Raw genomic sequence first — 27969 nt, forward strand, 5'->3', positions numbered from 1 at the left:
TGTTTCCGTTAAATGCAACTACTTGAGAATTAGTTTTGCTTCTAGACTTTTAGTATAATAAAATACATACTACCTGCATTAGAAGTGTCGCCCCGAGGGTATCACTGTCACCCGATGCGAAGTCGAATTATTTATATAATATATACCAAAAAAGATATTTGATCTACACATTTGTTAATTGCAGATGCGTATCATATTAAAAGTACAAATATTATTCACAGGGGTCGAACTGTAATGTATGGATTTCGGAAACAGCGATCACCGAATTCGTTGGAGACAGTGACCTGATTGTGATAAAAGGGATTAAAATCCATGCATCAGCGCTTATTAACACTAAAAAATCGGTCGAATAAGTGCGGTTATATGATTATAATTATGAATTCGGAAATTTTAATTGAGGAACATCCACACAGGCATATTGGAGTTGAAATAGAAGTGGAGGCATGTTGGAGACGATATAGATTAGCTTTGTCATTGTGGATAGTTCAAAATAGTACAGGTAAAAGATTACCATTGATGTTACATGCAAGTACTGAGGCTGAGCATACTATAAAGGTCTAGGTAAAGAGATACTTAACAACATTTAAAGCAACATGAGCTGTCTTACCCCGAGATAAAATGCTCGTCTGTTCACGACCATGAGGGTGGTCCTGATCCCCTGCACTTGAATCTTCTTGGGGCATCTATTACGTTGTTAATTTGAGAATAAAACATAACATGTAAATTATTTATGAAATGCTGTATACTCATTCTAGTTATAATTCAGATATATTTATTACGTTATTTATTACATGCTAACTAATTACTAAACGGATAATCTCCACAATCTCAGTCTTACTCTTTAACTTTCTTAATTAGAGCATGTATCATTGTATTTACCTGTTTCTGAATGTCCTCCCAATGTTCTTTTGCCTCTTGGCTATTTTGTGTCTGTTGCCCCGCCATTTCTGTCTGATCTGTAGTTAAAACATAATGCTACATTACCATTCGAATCCCTTCCTATTGGCGAGTTTAACAATAAAACACATTTTTATAAAGCAGATCTAAATGCGATGCTATACATAATATAAAACAGGTAAGGTATCTTCATTGTGACAATAGAATTTTTAAATAGAAAATGCATTTAAAACATCAAACTATGGTAATGTCATCAAATTACTTATTAGATACATTGGGCCATACGGATTTTATTTTGTTTCGTCGGATGTTGTTTAAATTAAAAAAAAAGGAAGAATGAATAAAATAAATTTCTTTTCTATACCTGACACTGTGGAACCTTACAACAACACCAGAAAAATTTTCAAAGTCATGCGCATAGTTCTAGTTACACCAAGAGCTACCTAAGAGGTTACCTAACGAAGGCACATAACCACCAGAAAAACTCATTATTTCCCGTTACCATGCTGTTTTACAGCTACATTTATGATGAAGTAAAATGAAAAGCTTGTCAGTGGTGGTAATGGCGTAAAGTAAGTAATTTTTGTAACTGAATAGTTCATCTGTTCCTATTGTGATAAAGAAAACAAACTGTTTGTCAAAGGTGTAGCATCTGTTACTATTAACAGTAATATCACAAAGTCAACCCATTAATTTTACTCTGAACAGTTGTATATGGTACTTATACCCTCTAAATTTTGAAGATAAAAATACATCTGGTTTACAATTTTTTGTTCAATGCTTCAAAGAGAGAGTTCTGATGACTAACGTTTTCTAAATATTTGCAGATCAAACGAACAAAGGTTTCTGTTTCTAAATTCATAAAAATAAGGGGGTCAGTGTGCTTGATTTGTTTCGTCCCGTTACAAAATTTGTTATCATTTAGCATTTCTTTCTAAAATTTTAAATCTCTTTATCTTCATTTAAATGTAAAAATTAAAAAGTAAAAAGAATAAGAAATGTACCTATTCAAAATGGCCGCCAAATTGACATTTCTTAAAAATTCCTGAATAAAAAATTCAATTCAACAAGTAATAGACGTCTATTTTTTACATATCTTGTATAAGGCATGCTGTTACATATTGAGACAATCAATATTGAAACGAGACTTCAAAGCGACTGAAACTTCACGAGAGCAGACCCTTTAGTAATATTGCCTACCGATAAAGTAAACAATTGCATAACCAACTTTTTTATTTTGATAGGGTTTATTGTAGAAGTTATTTACGGGAATTTTGTACATTGTGAAAGGAGTGTGAAACAAAATGAGAACTAGCGAAATATCCATATGGCGTCATTGGCAAAAAATGAATGCCACCATAAATTCGTCACACCATTGCAGATTTATACTTAATGTGAACTGCATGTCCCAGTTTTAAACTGTATGTGTAGGTATCTTTAAAACTTTATGTGCTGGTACTATGTATGTGTATGGCGGGTGAGTTACACAACAGTACATTTTAGTTGCAGATTTCTACCTTATATTTACATTGATTGCCTAATGAGCCATCACACCTTTCAAAAAACAATATCTCTTTTTTCAGTAATTTATTTATGTTTGTACCTTTGTTTCAAACAAACTCACCAGGCATAAAAATATGTCTTTCTCTAAAGGTAAAATACAGTTGTTGTTTGACATAAAGGAGCTCGTAAACGTTAATTGTAGAACATAATCTTATTTTATTATTACTTTTTCCACAAACTATTAAATCATACAAGGGAATGTCTACGTTAATTAAAACAAAACTATACACACTGAAAATCATAGCTATTATTTCACTGTTCAAAATAATTTTATTCCTTTCTGTTGTCCGACACTTAAGATTGCATGTTTTGTAAACAAATCATCATTTTGGTGTCGTTTATCAATAATTTTAATCAAAATATATTAATACCAAATTTGACTTCCTCATGCGCCAATAAGCTAATGTCGGACGTATTGCAAATACCCTATTGTGCATTTATGCAGACACAAGCGTTCTAGTCACAGAAATAATGTACCGAAGCGTCCATAAGCGTATTACAACGTAAAAAAATCCTAGACCAACGTACAATATAGCGTGTCCCTTCGTGTCACAGGGCACCTCATTGTACTTATACCACCATCCTAACTCCTAAAATTAGCGTATTAAAGTGTAGGACAGCGTAACAGACCCTACATTAACGTATCTCTACCTTGTACTACCCACATAATTACACCTAATTTAGCGTATTACAGCTTATTTTATTATATTATAACAGTGTAACGATGCGTATCTCCGCGCTCCTCCTTTTAATACATTAGGGTATGCTATTAGCGCGGGTATGACCGAGCATTTTAACCATCCTAGTGGGTGTGGCCAAATCTACGCTTCTGATCAATCAATGACGAACACAGTGAGCGCTCGTATGACACCACGATACGGTGGGTAAGAACCAGTTGATTACATGAATATAGCATACAGGGAACGCTTGTGGCGCAACACAATGAGCCGCCGCAGAAACTTAATAATTTTTCCGCTGTCTCAACGAAGTTCAAAACCAGCACACTCACTTCACTACACTTACACACATGTTCGTGTCTAGAACAGTCATCTTACTATACCTTCATGTCTCGTCATTAAACAAAAAACAAGAATCCCCAAACGCCTGTATCATTTCTTCTCAAACATTTTTATTTGGTTGAAACGAAATAAGCCTTGTTTTACCGTAAATTTTACCGATATAAGTAAAATCATATCTAGGAATATATATAAGGACATATCTAACAGGGTATATAGATAAACATCGCTTCCAAACATACAAGGTATATCGAATCGCATAAGGTAGTAACCTTAAATAGCAATTCAACAAAATTACCTTTATCTTTATATTAACCTAAATATAATATCAGGTGTAAAGATTATTAATGTCTATCTGCGATAGTAATTTGCCAATCAATTTGGTTCCAAAATTATTTTGGAAGAGATGGTACAGGTTGGGAGAAAATAATACGAGTGTCTGGAATTTCTTTGTTCATATATGAAACGTATAGTTTCTGTAAGTATATGCCCTTAATACTCTTACCACTGATTACCGAAGAAGTAGTACGATTACTTACTATGATAGGAATCTTCCTGATCAGTGTTGCGATTTGCTTCTGCCTTGATGTTAAGGTAAAAATCCCACAAAAGATCCTTCACACGCCACGTACTCGTATTAAGTTTTAAAGAAGAAAATTCCCCTATTCGGTATTCTTAAACTAACTCTTAAACGGATTCACCTTACGTATCGGTCATGCATTGGTAACCACCGACAGTCGTCTTGGTTGCAAACACATTCTATTCTTTAATTTTATGCAATCAATCCTTAGCAATGGCGTAATAAAAACAGGGATAAATAAAACGTACATACCATTATCAAATATTGTATAGACCAGAACACTTGCGTCAGGTTCGTTTTGTAACTTGTAATCAGTATTCATATTTTGCTGATTCTAGGAGTATCATACCTAATACGAAGACTTAACCTGAACAAAGAAGCCTGGACTGTTAACAATACAGATACATTCTACAGACATACGGCGATTCGAAAAAGGACATTAAGTAAGTTTGTAAAATATCTATTTTTCTAAAGATGAATCACCGCTGACGAATGATATTTTTTTTCTCTTTCGAAAACAGGAGCAAACGAATTAGTATTTTTATTCAGTTACAAAAGTTATGTACTTTACACCATTATCTTCGTTTAAAAGTTTTGAACTTCCTATTTTACTTAAATATTAAAAAAAAAGTTATTGCGTCCCGAAATAAAATCCACGATGTATTTTGTATTAATTAGACTCATATATAAATGGGGAGGCTGAAGTTGGTTCCTAGTTCCGAGTTCCGTTTAAGCTACAGTTCCGAGTTCCGTTTAAGGAAATTTTCTATCATTTTAGATAAAATCATTCAATATGCCTAAAACATATGAATAATGTTGCTTGTTGTCATTTTTCATGGGTTACTAGTGGTAAATCCACTTTAATTTAGTTTTCGATCGACTTCCATTTCCCAGTTCCGTTTAAGTAAAACGGAACTCGGAACTTCCGTTTAAGGAAATTTTCTATCATTTTAGATAAAATCATTCAATATGCCTAAAACATATGAATAATGTTGCTTGTTGTCATTTTTCATGGGTCACTAGTGGTAAATCCACTTTAATTTAGTTTTCGATCGCTTCCATTTCCCATTTCCGTTTAAGTAAAACGGAACTCGGAACTGGTTCCGAGTTCCGTTTTACTTAAACGGAACTGGGAAATGGCAGTCGATCGAAAACCAAATTAAAGTGGATTTACTAATATTAATTCAAACGAAAAGTGAGCAGGCAACATTTCTAATATGTACAAAGCACATTGACAACTTTTATCTAAAATGATAGATAATGTCCTTAAACGGAACTCGGAACTGGTTCCGAGTTCCGTTTTACATAAACGGAAATAGATGTTCTTTGGAATTACAAAAAAAAATGAAAAAAATTACAAAACACAAGAGAGAACATTTGTAATATGTTCAAATTACATTTTTAAAATTTTATTTTAAAAAACAAAATTCTTAAACGGAACTCGGAACTGGTTCCGAGTTCCGTTTTACTTAAACGGAACTCGGAACTGGTTCCGAGTTCCGTTTAGCTTAAACGGAACTCGGAACTCGGAACCAACTTCAGTCTCCCATATAAATGATTAAACACCAGTTATGGTTCAAATGATGGGTATCGTTTATGCTCTGTCGGCGGTGGAGCATCTTTAATAGCGTTTTTAAAACAAAATCAGATTTGTATATTAATGAAATTAAACTTCGTCGTTCAATGAGTATTACAGTTACCTTTATTTTAACAGTTTTATTATTGATTTTGTATTAAAAAAAATCCTAAAAAAAAGGTCATCGATAATAATAAAATAACATCGATGTCGGATTAGGTTCACATGGTTGTAACCTTTTGCATTTGCTGTTTCATTTGACTCCTACTCCCCACTGTTCATCTTTACTTAACGTTTTTCCCATTTCAATTTGTATGTCAAATCAAGCTAACAAAAAAAAGAACGTTCACTCTATGGCCTTTTGTTTCTTATTTGACAATTACGAATAACATTAACTTTTTTTCAATTAAAACAACTACTCATAACTAATTTATGTATTAACTGAAGCTAATATTTTCAAAGTCTTGAACTTTCCACATTTCTATATATGCAAAGAAGTTTGGGGTTCTACATCGTCAATATAATAAATAAGCCTATTTGTAAATAACGTTACATCCAAACGTTTTTATAATTAAATGGGATTAAAATTGTTATTGTATTGATTAGACATACGAAAAAAATATATACTTTCTTGTCATAATCATTAATATTTATATCATTGTTATACCGGTAATTTACAAATCCAATGAATTTTGATTATCTTTGATTTGTTTTGACACATATAGGGTTAAAATATATTGCAAAATTATTGTTATAATATGCTTGTGATAGCATATATGAAAATAGCGTTATGTCAAAGCACTCCAACCACCAGATTGCACATGTCTTTACGTTTTCAACGAATTATCTATTTGACGGTTAACATTATTTGCAAAATTGCCTACCTGGTTTGCGAGAGGCGAACAAATGGTTAACTCATAGTCTTATAACTTCGCCCGTAATATTTATGCCAACGAAATTAATCATATCATACATGTATATAATAATATAAATAACATAGTGATTATTTCACAGAAATTCGAGTATCTTTCATCGGCTATTCAGCGAAATGGGTGGAAGCGGTGAGTATATACAACTATTAAAACTATTTATATTACATATGTTTATATGAAAACTCTTCAGTGTAAGGACGAATAATAATAATAATAATAATAACTTTATTTAAACGTCGATGACCCATTGAGCCAATGGCTCATCTCCCATGGGGTCGACACAAAAGCATGCAATACAACAGACAATAGTATGACAAATTATACATGTATATATAGAAGTAAATCAACTAAACTAAGGTAATTAATAAAAAAAAAAAAATAACATACGAAAACATTTACATTTATATGTATATCAACTACGACTACAAATCAAGTTAAATTAATCAAAGTAAAAATAGATTCATCACCACATACTATTCATGGACAGGATCTCGATTGTGTTGTTTACAACAATTAAACAATTTCAATATACATTTGCAATAAATGCATTTTTAATCGGTATTTAAAATTTGCAAGTGGTGCACATTCTTTAATTTGCCTGGGTAATAAATTCCAGTTAATCACTCCAGAGTAGCTAAATGACTTTTTCATTAATTCTGTACGAGGTTTTGGGAGCACAAAAGCATCTTTTGAGGCTGACCTTAGACCATACGAACAGCTGGATGAGACTGGTGTAAATAATGTTGATATGTATTCAGGGGCCACTCCGTGAATTGATTTGTATATTAACACACACATGTGGTATTTGATTCTATACTCAAAGGGTAGTATTTTGAGTTCATTAAACATTTCCTTAGAAGGTGTGAGAGGTGGTTTATTAAGAATTATTCTCAATGCCTGCTTTTGAATTTTTGTTAATTGTTTTATCTGTTCTTTAGTACAATTTCCCCAGACAATAGACGCATAGTCAAGAATTGGTGAGATATAAGCATGATAATACAACAGTTTCGCGTCTTTTGACAAATAGGTATTTAATTTTCTGAGGAGGGCTAATCTAGTTGCCAATTTAGAGTAAACCTTATTAACTTGTTCATTCCATCCAAGGGTGTGATCGATGTGTATCCCTAGCACTTTTTGTGTAGTGACTGAGTTTAATATGTAATTGTCTAATTCTAGCTCTAAAACTCCAGCAGTATGTAATGCTCTGGGTTTGCCAAGGAGCATACATGTCGTTTTTTCTTTATTAAAAGCCATATTGTTATTTGTACACCACTGCTTTATATGATTTAGGTCAATTTGGAGATTTGATTGAATTACATCAAGAGTCGTGCCGTTGATGTGAATGGTAGAGTCATCAGCATACATGTCGATATTTGAATGTTTAGTGTATAATGGTAAGTCATTTATATACAAAATAAACAGCAGAGGACCAAGTATTGATCCCTGAGGAACACCTGATATAACTTGTTGGGAGGTAGATTTAATGTTCTCAATTTTAACCGATTGTTTTCTTTGGTTAAGATATGATTCAAACCAAAGTAAACTATGTGCCGATAAATAATAAATGATAAATAAAAAAAAGAATTGTAAAAAGCAAAAGTGTCATTGGCCAAATCTGCGTTAGGATACGAACACGACATTATTAAAATCGGTTAGAAAAAATGTGTAATGTTGAAAGTCTTGTAGGAAGTTCTTGTCCATAGGTCGTAGTTTCGATGTGGTGAAGTGTAGAACTCGGTACGTTTAATGAGTAATTCAGGAGTCGACTGGCATAGATACTTTCACTGGAGAGTTATATGGTAACATACAGAGATATCAAACATCAATATTTGGGTATGATATTAATAACTGATACATCTGATACCACGATAGCTACTGTATAACATGTTTATTCAATTCGGGCGTATCAGTTTCATAATTAACTACATTATTAGTAAGTATACAGTGACCCTAAAAGTAACATGCACATATATATGTCAATGTGAATAGATAAACAACGTCCAACAACATATTCGAAGGCCATAGTGTAAATGTAGATAATATATATATACGCTATTGCAAGTGCAAATTCCTAACTCTAAAATTCTAATCATTATTATATTATGTTACAAACAATCTTAATGAACTGTTGATTACATTGAATTAATTCTCTAAGCTTTACATCAGGTTCACATAGTCTGTTTGTATAAGTTTTGAAAATGTGTTTGCTGCTGTACTATCGTCAATATCTCCAATACATGTAGATAGAAATATAACAGCAGATATCTTATGTTAAGCGTTATATTAAGATACTGGGAATAATTACTTTTAATTCATACAAAAATATGAAATAGGGAGATCAAGAGCAAGCAATTGTGTGGACGACAGGAGATGGTTTTATCAGCTATACGACTGATTGTAACAGTTTTAGATTGTAACATTTTATCTTGTTATATGATGATAACCACTTTGAAATTATTCTCATCGTTTCAGAATCTAAACCTGCTCCTTCTGCACCTTCTCCTCCACCACCTCCTCGTCCAAAATGTACTCCCGTTAATAAATCTGTCGAGGCAGATTCGGGTTCCAACGTTACATTAAAATGCAAGTTAGATAACTGTGGAAACAAAAAAAGTTATCTGGAAACTTGAAAGCGGCTTGGATATTCAGGAAAAAGAGGAAGATACAAAATACAGTGTAAGAACGGCTGGAGGAACCTCATCACTGACAATACACAATGTTACACGCAATGACGAAGGGTTCTATTACTGTACCACTACAGAGTCAAAAGAAAAGGCGGGTATCTGTGTCAGTGAGTAAATCTATTTTGTTACTTAAAGTTATGTGGCCATAATTTTCATACTCGCGAAACAAGAAGGGTTTTCAATATGTTATTCATCACCTACTGTTATTAAAAATAGATAATTACAGTTGTGGTCTATAATTTCACTTCTCATCTTTATCGTAATATTAGTTATTATTAGTAATTAAAAGTCCTTAAATTACCATAACTGTTAATTGTATGTCAAACTAGCAAAACTAAACAAAGTATTAGATGCAGTTAATTTACTTAAATTCAAATATCACACATTATTGTGGGCGGATCTTCATCCTATTTACAACCTTTAAATTATGTAGTTTTTATTCATGTAGGGATCAAAATTAATCTTCATCAAATAACGCATCTTCAATCATTTGAGCATTCAAATTGATGGGGTGTCCTAAAATGTAACATTTTGGGTTTATTATTTCTATGATATGATGATTAATATATATCAGGTCAATGGCTGATAAAAAGTGCGATATCAAAATTCTCGCACTCTTTTTACTGATATATTGAAAACAAATGATAACTTTTGCAAAGCGGGTTCATTTCAGAATATTTTGAATACTTTTACAACAGACAGGAATTTAGAATTTGACGAGAAAACTCGCAAAATATTAAACTGTTCAATTTATTCATGTGTCTCTTTTCGTTGAGAGCAGAATGTCATTTTTTTGTGACCATAATAGTTTCCTTTTGTGTTTAAAAATATCAATGTCGATGTTTTTGGTGATGAGGACAAAACTAGTTTTGACCTGATCCTACCTTTAAGAGAAAAGTCTCCAGTCAAATCAAAACAGGTCCAAGTGAAAACCAAAAAAGCCCCAGATGCCTGTGCTAAAATCCGGAGTTAAAAACCCGAATAACTCATATCAGCCTGGACTGATATCAAACTATGTCATAACTTAATAACAGCCATAACGTTTATACGATGTCTCAGACATCGCTAGTTTCACATAGGCAAAATGTTATCAAAGACAAAGGTGTGATAATGAAAATTCATCTGTTGCTTTTTTTCCTTTTCAAGAGGTTCGCCCGTCAGTCACTAGCAAGGTCAAACGTATAACAGCTGTTAAAAACTCTCCTGTGGTTATCAGCTGTGAGATAAGGGATGCTGACGAATGCAAATGGCTGTTTCAAGGAAAGGTAAATACACAACACACATGTTTTAAAGGTTAGATATTTTAAACGTATCATCTTTTTGAAATGAAAAGATACTATGAATCTAAAATTGTTTATTTTTAAACGGCATTTTTCAGAACTAAATTTGATAATATGATTCCTAAGCTGTATAACATTCTGCAAAGCAACGTATTTAACAATTTAATAATCTTACCCCTCGAGTTGAGATTCTCCTATCTCACCCTAAAATGGGAGACAAATTCTATTTGTCCCAAACTAGTGAAGGCATCCCTACAAAGATTTCACGTAGGATATTCATCAGAGAGATTTCATCTGGCCATTCTCGGGCCAGTAAGGTAACCTGCTGGTAATGGTTGATCAGTTACACAGTACCTAACCGGATGTTGGTAACTGTAGTTGAGCTCTACAAAAATGGCAACCGCTGATTTAGGCCAGATTTCACAAACGTCGGCTTACGTATTTTGTTATAGCGGTAAAGGTTTTATTCGTGTCTTATGAACTATGTTTGTATACAATTAAATTTTGAAGCTTAACGTATATGTAAATGAGTATGAATATACGAAACAAGCCACCACAAAATTGATTTAGTGGGTAGCTGAAATTCAAATGTGCGTAACTGAGTTATGATTTTAGGTGAAGGATGGGTATCTGACAAATATGTAGCGTAAATGACGAATTAGGCTTGGATCGGCCAACCTATTTATAGCTATTTTTTCATTATTCATGGATATTTCGAATGTACTATCATTTTGACTAATTGTGTGTAATTAAAAACGTGTCTGAAATGATTGTAAATCAGTTGTAAACTATTGATATTATGTCCACTCTCTCTCTCTCTCTTTATATCATAGCATTTCTGTCAACATTTCATAAGCCATTTCGAGATGTCAGATCCGTTCATATTATTCATTAACCGTTTGATAAATTAATAGTGATTATGAATACACATGATTTAAAATCGCTGTCGCTTGAAGGTGGCAAGGCGGGGTTTCTTTCAATTTGTGACGATATTGTAGGCACACGTCTATTGACGTCTGAACACCAGAAACAGAAATATGTCAACGAGATTAACACCCTGTCTGATATAAATTTATTGAAATTTAGACATCGTTATTTACATACAAAAATGATTATACCCATGGTATTTGACAGTATCGTACTGAATACATATGTACCTTGCATAGCGAAGTTGATTACAGCTGTACATGTACATGTATATGACTAATTCAGGAAAGTTTTCTTTTTAAGGTGGGGTTGCAAAATCCGCCCACGCACCGATATTTTTCAAATTTTGCAGTGTTAAATGTCTAGGTCCATAACTACTTTTTATGTGATTTTTATATATTTTGTATATTTTAAAAAGGCATAAAGGGCCCGAAATGATGTTTACTAAAATTACTTTGGGTATGTGGCAATGGGACCCCTTGTGTCCATCTTTTGAACATATTTTTTATTTTTTTTAAATTATTTTTGTTAATAAAAGATACTTGATTCTTTATTTTATATCTATTTATATGGACATCTACGACCTAATTTTACGACAAATTGATTTTGAAGCCAAAAAAAACTCTGCGTATTTAAAGCGAATAGTCGGGCAAAGGAAGCATATAGTCGGTAAAATAGTGTTAATATATCCAGAAAAAATATTATGAAACAGAAAATTAAAATTTCCCGTCAAAATATCTCTGCATGCGAACAAAATAATTTATGAATCCTGAAACGTCCTCCACGCAGCGTCGCTTTCAAAGAGTTAGGCGAATTTATTTTTAGAACTGTGCTAAATTTACACGAGGCTTTTCCATATTTTCAATTGACAAAACTGGACAACGTAACTAAAACTGAACTTGACCATCATTTTGATATGTTAGTACTTTTGGAAGACAAATGTATGAATGTAGATTGGTTTTCTTTGCCTGACTATTCAGTGTATCATTAATGTAATCCTAATTTATTAACGCAAGTTAAGGATGTGGATTATTTTAAGTGTGTTTTGTAATTTTTACAATTAGTTTCATTCATATTAGCTATCTCAGTGACATATCTTACTATAAAATCAATGCGTAAAAAGGTGTGTCCATTTGCACTTTAAATATTTATGTCAGGTGATGATTGTGAGGTATTTACAAAACAGTTGAATATTCCATTACATTTCAGTTACCCATATATAGTGACTCAGTTACCCAATGAGGAGATCACAACATGTATCCAGTTACCTTTCAAATGGTCATATTTGCATGACTATTTTCTTCTTTTATAGAGAGTTACAGTTTAGTCACAATGTAGTTATTTTATCTTTTAAACACGTGCAGTTGACGGCATTGCCCTACAAACATGTAAACTGAGGCATGCGAAATCTGACCTAAATCAGCGATCACAATGTCTGTAGAGTGTAACTACAGTTACTCAAGTCCGGTTGGGTACAGTGAGTTAGGTGGAACTGGCTGCGATTCCCGACCCGTGCTTCCAGAGGGTCACATGGAAGCTTATTGTATACATTGTAACCACCGTAGTTTTCTTCAGATTTTCACAGATCAAAGGGGATAACTTTGACAGTATTTATTTCACGCCTGCTATGAGTTGAGATATATTGTTTCTCTAATCATATTCATATAATGTCTAAACAGGTCAATGATGGCAAGGAAATCACTATCAAGGTCCCGTCGAGAAAATACTCGATCGACGCCGATTTCAGCTTGACAATAAATAACACGAGTGAGGAAGACGAAGGGGATTACACTTGTGTTGTAACTAACACACATAACGATCTTTCTGCAAAAAGTGAACCTTTCACTCTGGGTAAGTCAGCATATCAGGATCAGTTAGATGATGAAATAGAACATGGTAAAATTCTTGAATAGATCCGGTTATTTCAGACACAAATCTCACCTAGGAACGTAAATTTATTGAAACGAAAAATCAAGTCTATGTGTAGTGTTGAAATGTTTAAATCAAGAAAGATATAGATCAATATGATGAAAAGAATAAGAATTGGATTATGAAAGCAACTAATTCAAATTAAAACGATATAGGACTTTGCGCTGTATTGAATATATCTTATTGTTTAAAAATTGTGTTCTGCCAACCGAGAAAAACACCTTATCTTTTAAAACATGTACGTATATCAGTACGTGGTTCTTCTATTAAAGACCATTATGTCAAAGGGTTGTATTTTGATCAATAATGTTTTAAACCCAATCATGTTTTTCCTTATCGAGATATTTACATGTATGTGTGTTTTCTAAATGGCCACTCTTCAGCTTTTTTATAACTTTAAGATCAAGTTACAGACCAACAATTTATAGAGCACTGATTCAGCGTCAAACCAAACGTATCACAATCTAGCCATCCCAACGCCAAAACTACCAGACGCTAAAATATCCTTTTTGCGGTAATAAAAACAATTAATGATTATACACTTAACCTATCACCTCATCCGAAAACAGTGGATTTCTAACAATAAAATTAATATTTTAGATGTGTTTTCTTCTACTGAATTCGAGTGGACAGAGGATGAAAAGGTAGGCCTTTCTTATTTGCAACACATATTGATTAGATTCTATATTCCCTGCAGCTATTCCTAGATGAGTAAAACATTATATAATGTTAATAAATACCTTAATTGATTCAGGGACGACATTGGGAGTAAAAACAGTAATTACTTATATTTGTGCGTTCTTAATACAACAAAATATGTTACCCTCAGATGGTTGTAATATGGAATCACGTATAAACTATTGACAACTAATAATGTTTGTAACAAAAATTTAAAAAAAAAACAAATCTTTTGAACAGTCCAATTTGTACAATTTGTGACTAGAGAGAGGAAGCTGTTATACATACATTGTGTGAAAGCGAGCATGTTGAAAGATTTTGGAGCGTAATTGAAAATTGGATATTTTTTTAAAACATCTGTGTATATTACTTCCTCGAAGCAATATCGAGTAGAGAATACTGTTACACAGATTGTTAAGTACTATGCCTACAGACAACGTGTGAAAAGTCACAAATAGGAAGTGTTTAGACAGATATTAAGAATTATTACAATTCTGAAACGTTGTCATTCATATGTAAGGTTTCATTTGTGTACAATATTAAGTTGATGTTATTATCAAATTTATCGGACGATCAATAAGTATAAATATGACTAAACTAACTCGTATCTTTTCTAGTACTTTTTTACATAAATGGTATCGACCTTCTTCGAACTATTTGATTCAGTGTAAACATTATATATTATTGGCGTAATTATTTATGTGACTATAATATCGGACAGCGTTCACAGTATTATGAATAATTAAATATGTATATTAAGAAAACAATTGCACGATAAACTTCCTCTTGCGCTTTGGCCATGTCTGCATGGCTCTTCATGGAAATTTGTAAACAAAGGCAAATTGAAATCTTGGCGTTCAAACGGTATTTTTGACCGGAAGGCACTAGTACTAGTTCTTCCATATATTTTGTTATCTCGCTCTGTAAGAGTATATATGTAGAAAAAGAAAATAAAACAGTTTTGAAATAAAGATACATACTGATATAAATACCTCTACTATATTTCCGTTATGTGAAAAATTCTTTGTTAACTTTACTAGCTCCCTTTTTCAAAACCTCGTGCTAGTCTTTTGTTGTTTTTTAAAAGGCTGCAATAAAGAAAAAGATAGAGGAGACCCCGTTTAACGTTGACAATGCTGGCATCGTTCTATATGGTCACGCGGGAGCAGGGAAGTCAAGTTTTATTAATTCCATATCTACCGCGATGATGGGTTCTATAACAACGACTTCACCGCAAGCCAAAGAGGACGAAGGTTCTGTCACTGATCAGGTAATTGTATCTTTGGGAGCCCGTCATCCGTTTATCATTTCCCCGTGTAATGTATAGTGCAATGGACAATGTAATGTTTCAAATATCAAGAAAGTCTCAATCTCCATCAGTCCGAAATGCAAACCTCCCCGCTCTTACGCCTGAATTCACATTATATTTGTACACGTCAAGCTTTCTGCTCGTGAATATAACATACAACTGCGATGAACAACGGACATCACCATGTTTGAGGCTCATTGGGTTTTTAATACTATACACTGTAAAATTCCTCCATTTATTCTTAGGAAATTATTACACTATTGTCGTTTTAGCCATCCACATGCTCTAACGATGCCACCAATATCAATTGTGCCATATGAGGCTTTCCTCGGCGTTAAAGTTGTACCTGCTGTACCTATTGTATGATCGTAAAAGGAGACTAAATTTAGGATAGTATCTTTTTAATTCTTCTTGACTAACTTACTTCTTCCTAACGTCTCTCTTGACACTGCTTTTGTTGAACGCTCAACCTTGTGAGGTAGGCTCTGGGTTCTGTCCCCTGACTGAAATACACCAACGTCTATAAAAGCAGTAGTTTCTGCTCCTATTAAACGTTCAGCACTAAAGGAACTAGGGCGACTGGTTCGCCCGTTGTCAGTATAATGTGACTGATTGGAGTGTGCTGCTTGGTGTCTTCGGTGGCATTCTTCAGTGATATAGCACTATAAAAGAACAAGTGTTCCACTATTCAAGTAGACACAAAACACGAATATAACACAGTCTCCCAAAACGCATCAGACACTTCATACACGCTACACATCGTATACATGTGAGGCCGTCCTTACATGACCCTGGCTGTTAAGGAAAGTTAATATAATCAAACAAACAAATACAGTTTTGCTATGTGAAGTTTTTTCTGCCATTCATAAACATGTTTACATTATACATCCTAACAGATAGGCTATTATGAGGTAGACGGTTTGCCTGTAATCCTTTGTGATGTCCCTGGATACCACTCACAGCATTCGTACGCAGTAGAAGACTTTGTCTGCGGAGTCGTCCTAAACAAGATTACACGTGGAACAGAGGTAAGTTAGAAATATGTCGATACAATGTTTCAGGTTAGAAATACGTCTACAATTAGTCAGATTTTACTATCAACGATTTGCGATATAGTGTTAAGTAAATATAAAGTAAAGCAGTGAAATGCAGTTGAATATCTGTTCAGTATTTGTTTTCAAACCAAAAAGGATAATTCCATATATATATAAGCATACACAGTTAACTTTTGTTACGGTCACTGATATAATTCATTTATTATGTAGCTAACTGATCTAGAGACTAGACATGATATGGCTGTTCAGGAAACCGACGAAAGAAACCATAACCGAATATGGATTGTAGCCTACGTCATTGGTAGTGTGGATGTTGGACTGCTCGAGAAAGAGGACGTGGAACGAGTTAAAGAGCTGCATTCCAAGATAAGGAGATTAGGTAAGTTCATACTCAATAGGGGTTCAAATCCCCCTATACTATTCAACGTACATCTAACATACAAATCTCCAAAACAAATTGATGTATTACGGCTTGTATTTATCTCCGCTATTATTCCTTTATTTAGTTTTCATTTTGTGTTATGTATTTAATCTGATCGGTTATAAAATGATACAAGGGCAATTCATTTAAAAAGATGCACATGCATGACTCAACGAAAACGCATTTCAAGTAACCTCCCACCAACGGTAGAGCCATTGTAGTAAAACCACAACACTGGTAGAGCCGTTGTAGTAACATCACAACACCGGTAGAGCCATTGTTGTAACATCACAACACCAGTAGAGCCATTGTAGTAACACCACAACACCGGTAGAGCCATTGTTGTAACACCACAACACCGGTAGAGCCATTGTAGTAACATCACAACCCGGTAGAGCCATTGTTTGTAACACCACAACAACGGTAGAGCCATTGTAGTAACATCACAACACCGGTAGAGCCATTGTAGTAACATCACAACACCGGTAGAGCCATTGTAGTAACATCACAACACCGGTAGAGCCATTGTTGTAACACCACAACACCGGTAGAGCCATTGTAGTAACACCACAACACCGGTAGAGCCATTGTAGTAACATCACAACACCGGTAGAGCCATTGTAGTAACACCACAACACCGGTAGAGCCATTGTAGTAACATCACAACACCGGTAGAGAGCCATTGTAGTAACATCACAACACCGGTAAAGCCATTGTTGTAACATCACAACACCGGTAGACCCATTGTTGTAACATCACAACACCGGTAGAGCCATTGTAGTAACACCACAACACCGGTAGAGCCATTGTAGTAACATCACAACACGGTAGACCCATTGTTGTAACATCACATCACCGGTAGAGCCATTGTAGTAAAACCACAACACCGGTAGAGCCATTGTAGTAAAACCACAACACCGGTAGAGCCATTGTTGTAACACCACAACACCAGTAAAGCCATTGTTGTAACACCACAACACCGGTAGAGCCATTGTAGTAACACCACAACACCAGTAGAGCCATTGTTGTAACACCACAACACCGGTAGAGCCATTGTAGTAACATTACAACACCAGTAGAGCCATTGTAGTAACATCACAACACCGGTAGAGCCATTGCTGTAGCATCACAACACCGGTAGAGCCATTGTATGTAACACCACAACACCAGTAGAGCCATTGTAGTAACTTTTACAACACCGGTAGAGCCATTGTAGTAACACCACAACACCGGTAGAGCCATTGTTGTAACATCACAACACCAGTAGAGCCATTGTAGTAACATCACAACACCAGTAGAGCCATTGTAGTAAACATCACAACACCAGAAGAGCCATTGTAGTAACATCACAACACCAGTAGAGCCATTGTTGTAACACCACAACACCGGTAGAGCCATTGTAGTAAAACCACAACACCGGTAGAGCCATTGTAAGTAACATTCACAACACCGGTAGAGCCATTGTAGTAACACCACAACACCGATAGAGCCTTTGTAGTAACATCACAACACCGGTAGAGCCATTGTAGTAAAAGCACAACAACGGTAGAGCCATTGTAGTTAAACCACAATACCGGTAGAGCCATTGTTGTAACATCACAACACCGGTAGAGCCATTGTAGTAACATCACAACACCGGTAGAGCCATTGTAGTAACACCACAACACCGGTAGAGCCATTGTAGTAACATCACAACACCGGTAGAGCCATTGTTGTAACACCACAACCACCGGTAGAGCCATTGTAGTAACACAACAACACCGTTAGAGCCATTGTAGTAACATCACAACATTGCCATTGTAACATCACAACACCGGTAGAGCCATTGTAGTAACACCACAACACCGGTAGAGCCATTGTAGTAAAAGCCATTGTAGTAACATACATCCGATAGAGCCATTGTAGTAACACATCACAACACCGGTAGAGCCATTGTAGTAACATCACATCACCGGTAGAGCCATTGTAGTAACATCACAACAACGGTAGAGCCATTGTTGTAGCATCACAACACCGGTAGAGCCATTGTAGTAACTTTACAACACCGGTAGAGCCATTGTTGTAACATCACAACACACGGTAGAGCCATTTGTAGTAACTTTACAACACCGGTAGAGCCATTGTAGTAACTTCACAACACCGGTAGAGCCATTGTAGTAACATCACAACACCGGTAGACCATTGTAGTAACATCACAACACCAGTAGAGCCATTGTTGTAACATCACAACACCGGTAGAGCCATTGTAGTAACACCACAACACCACGGTAGAGCCATTGTTGTAAACCCACAACACCGGTAGAGCCATTGTAGTAACACCACAACAACCGGTAGAGCCATTGTAGTAAACCACAACACCGGTAGAGCCATTGTAGTAACATCACAACACCGTATAGCCATTGTAGTAACACCACAACACCGGTAGAGCCATTGTTGTAACATCACAACACCGGTAGAGCCATTGTAGTAACATCACAACACCGGTAGAGCCATTGTAGTAACACCACAACACCGGTAGAGCCATTGTAGTAACATCACAACACCGGTAGAGCCATTGTTGTAACATCACAACACCGGTAGAGCCATTGTTGTAACATCACAACACCGGTAGAGCCATTGTAGTAACACCACAACACCAGTAGAGCCATTGTAGTAACACCACAACACCGGTAGAGCCATTGTAGTAATACCACATCACCGGTAGAGCCATTGTAGTAACATCACAACACCGGTAGAGCCATTGTAGTAACATCACAACACCGGTAGAGCCATTGTTGTAACATCACAACACAGGTAGACCCATTGTTGTAACATCACAACACAGGTAGACCCATTGTAGTAATACCACATCACCGGTAGAGCCATTGTAGTAACACCACAACACCGGTAGAGCCATTGTAGTAACATCACAACACCGGTAGACCCATTGTAGTAACACCACAACAACGGTAGAGCCATTGTAGTAAAACCACAACTCCGATAGAGCCATTGTTGTAACATCACAACACCGGTAGAGCCATTGCAGTAAAACCACAACACCGGTAGAGCCATTGTAGTAACATCACAACACCGGTAGAGCCATTGTAGTAAAACCACAACTCCGATAGAGCCATTGTTGTAACATCACAACACCGGTAGAGCCATTGCAATAAAACCACAACACCGGTAGAGCCATTGTAGTAACATCACAACACCGGTAGAGCCATTGTTGTAACATCACAACACCGGTAGAGCCATTGTAGTAACATTACAACACCAGAAGAGCCATTGTAGTAACACCGCAACACCGGTAGAGCCATTGCAGTAAAACCACAACACCGGTAGAGCCATTGTAGTAACATCACAACACCGGTAGAGCCATTGTTGTAACATCACAACACCGGTAGAGCCATTGTAGTAACATCACAACACCGGTAGAGCCATTGTAGTAACATCACAACACCGGTAGAGCCATTGTAGTAACACCACAACACCGGTACGACGGTGCCATTGTAGTAAAACATCACAACACCGGTAGAGCCATTGTAGTAACATCACAACACCGGTAGAGCCATTGTTGTAACACCACAACAACGGTAGAGCCATTGTAGTAACATCACAACACCGGTAGAGCCATTGTAGTAATTACCACATCACCAGTAGAGCCATTGTAGTAACATCACAACACCAGTAGAGCCATTGTTATAACACCACAACAACGGTAGAGCCATTGTAGTAAGAGCCATTGTAGTAACGTCACAACACCAGAAGAGCCATTGTAGTAACACCGCCAACATAGAGCCATTGTAGTAACCTCACAACACCGGTAGAGCCATTGTAGTAACACCAACAACAGAGCCATTGCTAGTAAAACCACAACACCGGTAGAGCCATTGTAGTAACATCACAACACCGGTAGAGCCATTGTAGTATCACAATAACAACACCGGTAGAGCCATTGTAGTAAAACCACAACTCCGATAGAGCCATTGTTGTAACATCACAACACCGGTAGAGCCATTGCAGTAAAACCACAACACCGGTAGAGCCATTGTAGTAACATCACCAACACCGGAAGAGCCATTGTAGTAAAACCACAAACTCCGATAGAGCCATTGTTTGTACCATCACAAACATCGGGTAGAGCCCATTGTAGAGTAAAACCACAACACCATGTAAGAGCCTTTGTAGTAACATCAACAACACGGTCCGTTAGTGCAGTACCACATCACCAACATTTACCAGTAGAGCCATTGTAGTAACATTCACAACACCAGTAGAGCCATTGTAGTACATCACAACACCAGTAGAAGCCATGTTGTAACATCACAACACCGGTTGGTCACATACCACCAGTAGAGCCATTGTAGTAACATCACAACACCAGTAGAGCCCATTTGTTGTAAACACCCAACAACAACGGTAGAGCCATTGTTGTAACATCACAACACCGGTAGAGCCATTGCAGTAAAACCACAACACACGGTAGAGCCATTGTAGTAACATCACAACACCGGTATTAGAGCCATTGTAGTACATACCACATCACCAGTAGAGCCATTGTAGTAACATCACAACACCAGTAGAGCCATTGTTGTAACACCACAACAACGGTAGAGCCATTGTAGTAACATCACAACACCGGTAGAGCCATTGTAGTAACACCACAACACCAGTAGAGCCATTGTAGTAACATCACAACACCGGTAGAGCCATTGTAGTAACATCACAACACCAGTAGAGCCATTGTAGTAACATCACAACACCGGTAGAGCCATTGTAGTAACATCACAACACCGGTAGAGCCATTGTAGTAACATCACAACACCGGTAGAGCCATTGTAGTAACATCACAACACCGGTAGAGCCATTGTAGTAACATCACAACACCGGTAGAGCCATTGTAGTAACATCACAACACCGGTAGAGCCATTGTAGTAACGATCACAACACCGGTAGAGCCATTATAGTTCACAAACATAGAGCCATTGTAGTAACATCAAAACACCAGTAGAGCCATTGTAGTTAAGCACAACACCGGTAGAGCCCATTGTTGTAACATCACAACACCCAGTAGAGCCATTGTAGTAACATCACAACACCAGTAGAGCCATTGGTTAAACCACAACACCAGTAGAGCCATTGTAGTAACATCACAACACCAGTAGAGCCATTGTAGTTAAAGCACAACACCGGTAGAGCCATTGTTGTAACATCACAACACCGGTAGAGCCATTGTAGTAACATCACAACACCAGTAGAGCCATTGTAGTAACATCACAACACCAGTAGAGCCATTGTAGTAACATCACAACACCGGTAGAGCCATTGTAGTAACATCACAACACCGGTAGAGCCATTGTAGTTAAACCACAACACCGGTAGGGCCATTGTTGTAACATAACAACACCGGTAGAGCCATTGTAGTAACATCACAACACCGGTAGAGCCTTTGTAGTAACATCACAACACCTGGTAGAGCCATTGTATAGTAACATCACAACACCAGTAGAGCCATTGTAGTAACATCAACACAACACCGGTAGAGCCATTGTATGTGTAACATCACAACACCGGTAGAGCCATTGTAGTAACATCACAACACCGGTAGAGCCATTGTAGTAACATCACAACACCAGTTAGAGCCATTGTAGTAACATCACAACACCGGTAGAGGCCATTGTAGTAAATCACACAACACCAGTAGAGCCATTGTAGTAACATCACAACACCGGTAGTAGAGCCATTGTAGTAACATCACAACACCGGTAGAGCCATTGTAGTAACATCACAACACCGGTAAAGCCATTGTTGTAACATCACAACACCGGTAGACCCATTGTTGTAACATCACAACACCGGTAGAGCCATTGTAGTAACACCCACAACACCGGTAGAGCCATTGTAGTAACATCACAACACCGTAGAGCCATTGTAGTAAAACCACATCACCGGTAGAGCCATTGTAGTAATACCACAACACCGGTAGAGCCATTGTTGTAACATCACAACACCGGTAGAGCCGTTGTAGTAACATCACAACACCGGTAGAGCCATTGTCGTAACATCACAACACCGGTAGAGCCATTGTAGTAATACCACAACACCGGTAGAGCCATTGTAGTAACACCACAACACTGGTAGAGCCATTTGTAGTAACATCACAACACCGGTAGAGCCATTGTAGTAACATCACAACACCGGTAGAGCCATTGTTGTAACATCACAAAACACCGGTAGAGCCATTGTTGTAGTAACATCACAACACCGCTAGAGCCTTTGTAGTAACACCACAACAACCGGTAGAGCCATTGTTGTAACATCACAACACCGGTAGAGCCATTGTTGTAACAACCACAACAACGGTAGAGCCATTGTTGTAACATCACAAACACCGGTGAGCCATTGTTGTAACACCACACACAACGGTAGAGCCATTGTAGTAAACCCACAACAACGGTAGAGCCATTGTAGTAACACTCACAACAACGGTAGAGCCATTGTAGTAACATCACACACACCGGTAGTCGAGCCATTGCTGTAACATCACAACACCGGTAGAGCCCCATGTTTGTAACACCACAAACAACGGTAGAGCATTGTAGTAACATCACAAACCGGTAGAGAGGCCATTGTTGTAAACATCACAACACGGTAGAGCCATTGTAGTAAATCACAACACCGGTAGAGCCATTGTAGTAACATCACAACACCGGTAGAGCCATTGTATGTAACATCACAACACCGTAGAGCCATTGCTGTAACATCACAACACCGGTAGAGCCATTGTTGTAACATCACAACACCGGTAGAGCCATTGTAGTAACATCACAACACCGGTAGAGCCATTGTTGTAACATCACAACACCGGTAGAGCCATTGTAGTAACATCACAACACCGGTAGAGCCATTGTTGTAACACCACAACACCGGTAGAGCCATTGTAAGTAACATCAAACACCGCTAGAGTCCATTGTAGTAAAACATCACAAAACCGGTAGAGCCATTTTACTTAACTTCACAACAACGGTACAACCATTCTAATAGTAACATCCATACAACGGTAGCGCCATTCTAGTAACATCCTAGCAACGATGGCGTCATTCTAGTAATATCCCAGAAGCGGTGGCGCCATTCTAGTAACATCCAAACAGCAGTGGTGCCATTCTAATAACATCCCAACAACGGTAGAGTCATTCTAGTAGCCGCCACCAACGGTAGAACCATTTATAATAGAATCCCAACAACGGTTAAGCCAGTTCTAGTAAAATTCTAGCAACAGTTAGCACCATTCTAAATAGCATCCCAACAACGCTAAATCCATTTTAATAGCCTACCACTAACATTAGAACCATTCTAGTAGAATCCCAACCAACGGTTTAGCGCCATTCTAGTAACATCCCAGCAAATGTAGCGCCCATTCTTATAGCAATCCTAGCATAGGAGCCATAGGGCCATTAATAGTAAAGTCCAACAACGTATAGAGTCATTCTAGTAGCATCCCAACAACGGTAAGATTCATTTTTAGTAGGCCTACCACCTACGGTAATAGTCATTAATTGTAACATCCCAACAACGATAGCGCCATTCTCAGTAATATCCCAACCAACGGTATAGCGCCCGATTCCAGTAGGCATCAAAACAACGGTAGCGCCATTCTAGTCAACATTTCAATAAAACGGTAGAGCCATTCAGTAGCCCAACAACGGTTAGCGCCATTCCAGTAGCATCAAAACAACGGTAGAGTAATTTCTAGTAAACATTTCAATAAAACGGTAAGAGCCATTCTAGTAGCATCCCAACAAAATTCAATCCTACATACTGACAGCTTTAGTTTGCGGCCGCCATTTTGTATACATATGGGAAGGGGAATCATGGGTAATCACCATGGTTATGATGCTTTGAAATAATCTCATTATATAATGGAGCAGTTAAAATGCTCTTACGACAAACGTAATATTTCATCTGGCAGACGCTCAGTGTTATCGCTCTTTTTTTACAAGCGTTCAAGTGATTACGACCACCTTCTAATATAATCAGCTGACCGAAAACGGAATATCTGTTACGGAAATAAAATGTTTTTTCTTCTCAAATGGGGGTTTTGGGACAAAGATAGAGTGTGAATATATAAATAAAAAATACAAAAAATAGATTCGGCCACGTTATTTCCATAAATTGCACTTTTTTAACATTGCATAATTAATGGTAACTGAAACATCCCTTTAAAGCCCTGCCTTCATTCATATTATATTTATATATTTAGCGCTTCTACAATGAATTGAAACACTTCACATACGCAACTCAATGCATATATGGGAAATTGTTCTTAAACTACCATAAAACCACAAAATCCGTATTTTATAGGCTTGGCACTTTCATTTTATGATGTAGTAGCGTATTTTCAGAAAGATAAATATTCATGACGCCCGTTAGGGCGCCATTCTATTTATCTTCCTTCTTGATGGGCTTCATATCAACTGTATGTCCAATCTGGTAATAGTTTATTGCTTAAATGAAGGATAGGGATAGTCTACCCGAGGATCACAAAATGTTGTAAAACTCGAGGGTTGCCGACATGAGTGTATTGCCCGAGACCAACCAGTATGAGAGAAAAACCAGTATTACACCCGTTATGGGCGAGGCATCAGAGAGAGAAATATCTTTCGGAAAAAAATACTACAATTTTGACGCTGCAACAGTAGCAACACTGAAGAATGCGATCATCCTTCACTTACTAAGATAAACATGTACAATCAGATATTGAATATGTAATATGTTCCCCAATTTATTAACAAGTTCCATGACTTCTATATGCTCTGTTGATACTATGAAATCCAGTTCCGAACAGCGTATCAAACACTTTTATTAGAGTATTACCCTTTCATGGGTCCTCACTTACCGTTATACAACCTAACATAAGTTGTGTTTCTTACGTTGTTATGGTAGATAGTTCACAACTTGATGACCATTAACTTTAATCCGATAGTAGTTATAGCTATCGGTCAGTATGTGGCGGTGGTGTTGCAGGAATTAAATATTTATAACAAATTGAAATATAGGAAAAAACATGTAATTTTCACATTGGTGCCGGTTCATAATTATATAGTGAGTTTTATACTTTATATTCATATAATTATTAAAACACTAGTGTAGCAAATTCGATAAATAAATTTTTTAATCTATTTATCGAGGTTCCGATGTTGTTGGCTGTAGTGACAAAGAAAGACAAACCTGGATCAGGAAGCAGATGTTTCGAAGATATAATGGAGGCAGTCGGTTGCATGATGTGAAGACAAGTCTCCGTAATGAAATTGGTATTGATCTGAATCAATACATTTCCCGTGGCAAACTATTCTGAGCAAACGAAGCCAAGTCTGGAGATGGACCTAGTGCTTCTACACACCGTTCGGGACCTGTTGGACAAGTTGGAATCTATGAGAAATTATCGGAAAGCACTTGGAAAACAATAAACCATATGAAACAGGATCCGATATTTTCTTTTATCGGAAAAGACTGAGAATAACAAAGACATGTTTGGACAATGTCGCATATTTTGTCGTTTAGTGATAATTCTTTCGGTTTTCTTATTATGTTTTACTTCACTAAAAACATCATACTTTGAGTAATTGTTTTTATCTGACGTTAACAATATCGTATTAGCTGTTATCTAGAATGACATACTTGTATAATACCATCACTCGTGTATGACATTTAACTCCATAACTCCCAACATCACAGCCAATTACAGTGTTGACTTCATCATAATAACTCCCTGATTTCAGGAGCTATTGGGATACTGATTATACCTGCTTAAACTGGAAATAAAATGACATATATCGTGGTCTAAGATTTTTTTTCTCATTTTATAATGTCTTCGTACTGTTCAATTATCGAGTCTAAAAAGGATGCCGTGTTCATATTTAAAATCGACGAAGTCGTCTTTCTGTGAGCGTATTCGTCAATGAAATGATCTGGTATAGATACCCATGTTAATTAATATGTGCCGTAATTGGGCAAATATTTTGACGTGTTCCATTTGCAATCTATTCCATATTCTAATGTTTGATTAATTAAGTTGTGAAAACCATTCAAATGTGCAGAAAAAAATATGATACCTTAAAATAATAAGTTTCAGCACAGCCTTTTACACTGTACACTTTCTTGTTTTCATGCTTTATGCATATTTAGATGAAAACATGCATGCACTTTACAGTTACTAATAACACTGTCAAGAAATGAAAGAGTTGGTTCCGTGTTATGACCGTGTGTACTCATTTCATCACACAGTACGCGTAGATTTCATGCTTGTTGGCAGTTCTGGAAAATTCATTTTTAGTTCTTATTAAGACCTTTGCGTTGTAATTATACATTTGTACTTATTTTCAAATGTCCGTCAATGGTTTCACAACCCCATACATGAAACCGATCGACGATTTTCCCCGTACACGGAAGATGGTCCTCAATTTTTACACAAGATATATGTTTTTTATTGTTTGATTATGTGAAAAGGAAAATAAATAAGCAAATAAATCTAGAAAATGTGAATGTAGATTTGATCTAATCATGTATGTCGATGATTTCAGTTTCAAAAAAAAAATACGGCAAAAAGCAAATAGCTGGCATCATCAAAAACCTACTTTAGCTATCTTCAAACAAGTTGTTAGTATTGATTGTTCAATTAGTCATCTCTTGATTGACACTTGTGTAACGATTAAGAAACGAAGGGTGTGTCGTCAGCCGTAAAGTAACACATGCACATGGGTCTGGAATGCGCATGTTCGTATGCTGACACACACATTCTAACCATACATATGCCTAAATGAATTCGAGAATTGTATCAATTCTGAAACAATACAGAAACAGATAAAACACTTATACATTATAGGCCATATTATAATGTAACGTGGCAAGGCCGGGGCTCGAACCAAAGGATCGGTTCCTATCCAAGAGTGGGCCCCGTTCACCATTGCTTAGCTACTTAACTGCTATATATGATAAAATACTTAGTACCGACACTCATTGGCACAGCCACAAAAGCTAGCTGATGGACTATGCGGCTGAAATGCACATATCTATGTATCGTCACATTAACCCCTCGTAGACAAGCTTCGTACCGAAGCTTTCCTCGGTTCAACCTGGCATC

At 36.6% G+C, this 27969-nt stretch overlaps 1 protein-coding gene and 3 long non-coding RNA genes across 4 annotated transcripts; 3 read left to right on the plus strand and 1 right to left on the minus strand.

Annotated features, from left to right (window-relative positions):
* Window positions 1-598: 598 nt before the first annotated feature.
* LOC138312251 (uncharacterized) lies at window positions 599-4176 on the minus strand. The gene is made up of 3 exons (XR_011206892.1): window positions 4016-4176; window positions 880-956; window positions 599-683 (listed from the first exon to the last, which is right to left on the minus strand). It is a non-coding gene; the product is annotated as an uncharacterized lncRNA (long non-coding RNA).
* Window positions 4177-4342: 166 nt separating this feature from the next.
* On the plus strand, window positions 4343-9132 carry LOC138312253 (uncharacterized). Its single transcript, XR_011206893.1, has 3 exons — window positions 4343-4499; window positions 6647-6693; window positions 9037-9132. It is a non-coding gene; the product is annotated as an uncharacterized lncRNA (long non-coding RNA).
* Window positions 9133-9183: 51 nt separating this feature from the next.
* LOC138312250 (uncharacterized) lies at window positions 9184-13300 on the plus strand. The gene is made up of 3 exons (XR_011206891.1): window positions 9184-9355; window positions 10395-10513; window positions 13135-13300. It is a non-coding gene; the product is annotated as an uncharacterized lncRNA (long non-coding RNA).
* Window positions 13301-15150: 1850 nt separating this feature from the next.
* On the plus strand, window positions 15151-26498 carry LOC138312254 (uncharacterized). Its single transcript, XM_069253231.1, has 4 exons — window positions 15151-15332; window positions 16268-16399; window positions 16637-16805; window positions 26018-26498. The coding sequence occupies exons 1-4, from the start codon at window positions 15267-15269 to the stop codon at window positions 26182-26184; spliced, it is 534 nt and encodes a 177-aa protein (XP_069109332.1). The 5' UTR covers window positions 15151-15266; the 3' UTR covers window positions 26185-26498.
* Window positions 26499-27969: the final 1471 nt, after the last annotated feature.

Source organism: Argopecten irradians, unplaced genomic scaffold, assembly GCF_041381155.1.
Source record: "Argopecten irradians isolate NY unplaced genomic scaffold, Ai_NY scaffold_0262, whole genome shotgun sequence".
In the NCBI taxonomy this organism is placed as follows: domain Eukaryota; kingdom Metazoa; phylum Mollusca; class Bivalvia; order Pectinida; family Pectinidae; genus Argopecten; species Argopecten irradians.